We start from the raw sequence: 5070 nt of genomic DNA on the forward strand, positions 1-5070 counted from the left end.
CCCACCCCCCCGCAGTCTAGGATGTAAACAACACACTCACCGTCCAAGCGGTCCCAGCTCACCATCCCCCACCACCTCAATATACTTTGCCCGGATTTCCTCGATATCCTTCACCATGTCAAACTTCCCCACCGGCCTCCTCAGCAGGTACGCCGGGTGAAACACCCCCATCATCGGTATTTCCTTCTCCCCGTGCGTGTACCACTTTCCCCGAATCTTCGTGATCCGCACCTGCGCCCCGAGCATTGCCTGCGACGCCAAACTCCCCGCGAGCACGATGATCGCGGGGTCCACCAGCCGGATCTCCTCGAGCAAGTACGGCATGTAAAACTCCACCTCCTTGAGGCTCGGCGTCCGGTTCCCGCTCGGCCTGCGCTTGGCGATGTTCGTCACGTACACATCCCGCTCCATGTCGAACCCGCCGTACTGGAAGATCTTGTCCAGCAGCTGCCCCGCCTTCCCCACGAACGGCCTGCCCTCCACGTCCTCCTGCTCCCCCGGCGCCTCGCCGATGATCATCACCCGCGCCGTCACCGCCCCGCGATGCACCACCACACGCCCGCCCTCGCTCTCTAGCGGGTCCCCGCGCAGCGAATGCAGCGCCTGCACCAGCGCTTCGTGCGTGCCAAACCGCACCCCCGACTCACCCGCGTCTTCCCCACCGCCTTTCGCCCGTGCTTCCGCCACCCCACCCCCGTGTGAGCCTTCCTGTTCCTGCGTCTGCAGTGACTTTGAAAGTCTGTCTCCTCCTCCAACCCGTTCTCCAACCCCTTCTCCGCTGACATCCTCGTCCCTCTCCGCCGACATTTCAATACCGCGCCCGACCGTTGCCTCCACATCTTGCACGTCCGCCTCCAGCGGCTCGTCGCGTCGCCGCCCGCGCTCTTCCCGAAGCGGCCCTACATTCCGTGGAGCCTCGTCTTGGGCGGGTGCCGCCGGGTGCGGACCGCCCGCATCGTCGCCGCCCTCACCCTGCTTCGCTACGGACGGCGCGTGCCCGCCCTCCTCTCCCGGCGCCGCCGACCCGTACCGCCTCTGCCTGTAACCGTGGTACGGCGAGCGCCGAAAGATGAACGCCTCCTGCTCCTCCGTGAGCGTGCAGCGCGGCACAAGTGCGCGCCCCGTGCGCCGCGGCAAGCCCGGCCTGCCGGATGCCCCGGGCGCGCGACCCCGGCTCGACAGAGCCGCCTCTCGACCCGCGCACAGCGCTAGCCCGCGCCCGGGGGCGAACGCCGAGATGACGTGGAACGCCGCGAGGTTTCGCTGCATTGCGGAGACGGTGTGTGCCAGAGGCCGCGGGGGAGGCGCGGAGGAATGCTTGCCTGACTTGGTGCGACTTGGCGCGGTCGCGGGATCGCTTGCTGAGGCAGCGCCTGCTCCCTGCGCAGGGGGTGACACCCGTGAAGCTGCGTGGCGATGTAGCTTGCGACGCCGTGCTGGTTGCGCTGTCGTGCCCGCTGTCGTGCCCGCTGTCGTGCCCAATGTCGCTGGCAACCCGTGTCGATGTGGACGGTGTATCTTTCGCACACGGGATTGGGCGCCGCCGCAGTCTTTGCGTGCATTGATGAGTGGATCGAGAGAAAACTTGATCCCATGAATTTGCCAATCCCAACAACCTATTTGTCTCCCGTTTACTGTACGCCCCCTAGAGTGGCACACCATTGCATTTGTTGTACTTCTACATGTGCTCCTTCCTCCGCTTCGCGACGAACTACGTACTGAAGCCCCCGCACGTGTCTGGCATTACATCTCCATTAAGCCTGCGGAATTTGCAGAAATACTCTACCGCGGAGGGCGCACCAGAGAAAGGGGACTGAAGACAAGCACATGCCTGGACATCAATCTACCTTTTGATACTCAACGGTAGACAGATTCTTGATACACTACCCACTTTTGCGTAGCAGACATCTTAAAAAACTCTTACAAGAACGGGAAAAAGCAGTTGTAACAGAAACTGCAGTGGAGAGTGACCATGTTCTATTTTCTTTCTGTTTATCATCATATCTCAAACTTGTAATGTGAGAATATCCGGACATCGCATTCTTTTGTACGCCATTGCACATCAGAGAAAACTCGTCAAAATTCTATCGCTCCTTCTCGGGCGCAGCAACTAAGAGGGCATTTTCAGTACCTTTCTTTCAAGCAAAGCCGCTTTGCCGACAAGCGTCACTACCACATTGCTTTCGATACACGGCTGCTTCTAAAACAAACTGTAAACTAAATGGAAGAGATAGTATGACGTATGCCAGGATTTAAATCGTTTAAGCATGCTCTTGTAACATGAATGGCTCCTATTTCGAAAGAAAACGTATTCATAACATAGGCGTTCCTGTTTGTCTCTACAAAAAATCTTTACACTCGGGAATACTATCCTTTAGTTACTGCGCGCTTTTAGGTCAAGCGAGTTTCTATATAATGGCTCCATATGGCAAACTAATTCGCTCTGTTTTGTCTTCATTGGCAGCTATCTTTTCATGTATTGTAGGCCATGTTTTGGGAAGAGATTAAGGATGACAATGGAAGATTCTACGTCAGACAATCCGTTGCCAGAAGACTATGCATAAACTTCAGGTAGAGTATTGTAGAATGGCAGTGAGAACCTTACAAACACAACATGGTGCTGGTTACAAAAAGGGGCTCGTGGGGTCCCAAAGCCTACTGTTCCAGCCGAAAAGCTCTCCTTCATGACAAGACAACCGTTATGCGCAAGCGACTGCTCAACCCTAACATCGATGTATTGAAACATAGGTAAAGTTTTATCTTTTACCTCCCTCGGTTCTCTTGACACGGTTTAGACCTGCGGCAGTGAAGAAAATGCGAAATGCTGCCAATGCCCTTCGAATAAATACCTTTCAAGCCTTTATCGCGCCTCTTTCAAATGCTGTGCAAGCTCATGGATCATATGAAGGGTCATTTGATCTTTCCGGGTACAGTCACGATGATTTGAAAGAATACTGGTAAACTCCCGAAAGCCATCGCTCACCATGGTGAAGGTTTCCGAACACGAGGCGTTTCTAAAGGCAATGCCGCAACAGGCGTTACCATTTCCAGCTCTATTGGATTTTGATTTTCGTCCACGCATGTAGAAGAAATCTTTTCAGTGTTCACTCCTAACATTTCTTCCTCAACAGCTGCGTCGCCCTCTTCTTGTTTCTTTTCCCATAGACTTGCATACTTTAGCAGATTGACAACGATTACAGATATATCATCATTTGTACCCCGGTCCCACGCAGTCTGAACTAAAAGCTTTGCTGCTTCCTCTTCCAAGCTGTCGTCGGCGGGTTCGGAAGAAATTATCTTGCGAACATATTCCATGCACTCCTCGTCAGAAATGTTATCCCACAATCCGTCAGATGCCAGTACTAAGAACTCTTCATGCCCTGAAAGCGAAAATCTAAAGATATCAGGCCTTGGTATAATGAACTGCTTGAGTTCGGGGTCCCCAATTGCTCGAGATACAGCTAACACGCCGTTTACCCTAAAAGTTCCTGAAACCTCGACAACAAGTCCTCCAGCCGACTCAATTCTTTCCATTTCATCGCGCCGCCCTGGTTTGTGGTCTTCAAATAACCTTTGCACAGTACCGTCCAGGTTTGAAAGTACAGCTCTGGAATCGCCCACGTGAGCTACTGTGAACTGATCACCCACCAAAGAAACGACTGTGGCCGTAGTTCCACACGCTCTCGTCAGGGTAACAGGAACAGCAGACAAAGAGTCTTCCTCTTTCGATTTTCTTCTTTTGAAAGGTTCCCTTGGTGAGTCATCATCCCGCCGTGATCTAGGAGCCATGGGTGTTGGTGCTTCCATGAAATGGGCGTATGTGAGTTGATGTTCATGCACTGAATGGGATTGAGATAAATGGTCAGATTTTCTCACTGAATCGCCCCTTTTCAAAGCCTTCGAACCAAACACGCCGCAGCTTGTTGTGCGCTGAAACTCCTGTAGTTCCGGCAATGAAACGCTTGGCTCTGCGTTCCCAGCCGATATTTCCTTATCTGTTTGGATGAAGGCCCATTCAAGTGCGCGCTCCACATCGCAAGTATTTTCATATTTTCTCAAGAACAATTGTGGGAGACGTTGACTGGCATACTGCGCAACTTTCTGACCACCGTGACCATCGAATACTGCAAAGACGCTGATGGGCAGGGCCTTTGATCCATGAAGATGTTCGACGAAGGGTAAGATTGCAAACATATCTTCTCGATTTGTCCTTCGGCGCCCTCGTCGCGATGCGACGCTCCACATGACACCGCCAAAAGATTCCTCTTCGATTTTGTATGGCTTTTCGGTGATGTGAAAATTGAGGCTTGGACATCTGGCGAGAGTTAACATCGGCGGGCGAGCTATTTTGCGCTTCCCAGCAGGATTCAATGGTGGGTCTTCGTTTGCATGCTCCATTGGAAAGGAGGAGTCTGACAAGAGTAAAAATGGGCAACTCTTGAGCGTACAAATGTTGCTCTCAGAGGCAAGCTAGTACGGAAAAGGCCATAGGGAAGGAGAGCAAAACAAGGTTTTGTAAAGCACTATTCTCTACTATTGTAATGCGTGCGCCCAGAAAGAAATGTGTCAGAAAAAGAGGACGCAAGACAGGCATTTGTTGAGATCTCTATACCTTTCATGTTTTCATGTTGGGCAGAAGGAGGTGAAAAGCGGTACAGGTAGTTAGAAAATAGGGTGGATGAAGAAATGACAACGGCCATGTAAAGGTCTGATGGAGGAAATCTCGGAGAGGGCGATGGATAATACTTTTAGGAAAATAATGCAACCGTGATGGGGGTGTGCTCTGACCTTTCGAATACGATAAAAGGGATGAAATTATTATGCAAAATCGAGGGGAGACTGCCGCAGCTGAGCAGAGCCTCCGTGTCTTGTTTGGAGAGGTCGCTGGATTTTGTTCATTTTTTTCCGGCAATTGTGGCGTAAGTGCGATGGGCCGTGTGAAAGGTGAGCTTGTTGGGCTTTTGGAGTTCGGTTTAGGTTTATTTGGACAGCTTTCGATAGGGAGACTGTGATGTACGTCGATGACGCCTTCTTATACTGAGTTTGATGCCAGATGTTGGCCCTATCACA

General features: G+C 52.3%; 1 protein-coding gene across 1 annotated transcript; it reads right to left on the reverse strand.

Annotated features, from left to right (window-relative positions):
* Nucleotides 1-2979: 2979 nt before the first annotated feature.
* On the reverse strand, nucleotides 2980-4398 carry CHC_T00000279001 (hypothetical protein). The gene is made up of 2 exons (XM_005719348.1): nucleotides 3961-4398; nucleotides 2980-3720 (listed from the first exon to the last, which is right to left on the reverse strand). Exons 1-2 carry the CDS (start codon nucleotides 4396-4398, stop codon nucleotides 2980-2982), a joined length of 1179 nt encoding a protein of 392 aa, XP_005719405.1.
* Nucleotides 4399-5070: the final 672 nt, after the last annotated feature.

The sequence above is a fragment of the Chondrus crispus genome, genomic scaffold, assembly GCF_000350225.1.
Source record: "Chondrus crispus Stackhouse genomic scaffold, scaffold_484, whole genome shotgun sequence".
Taxonomy (NCBI): Eukaryota; Rhodophyta; class Florideophyceae; order Gigartinales; family Gigartinaceae; genus Chondrus; species Chondrus crispus.

Bases quoted from the DNA above. Each gene is read 5' to 3' on its own strand.
- CHC_T00000279001 (XM_005719348.1), bottom strand. From the start codon at position 4,398: ATGGAGCATGCAAACGAAGACCCACCATTGAATCCTGCTGGGAAGCGC. The intron at 3,721-3,960 runs GTTTCATTGCCG...AAATCGAAAGAG, and splicing joins CTGGGAACGCAGAGCCAAGC to GAAGACTCTTTGTCTGCTGT.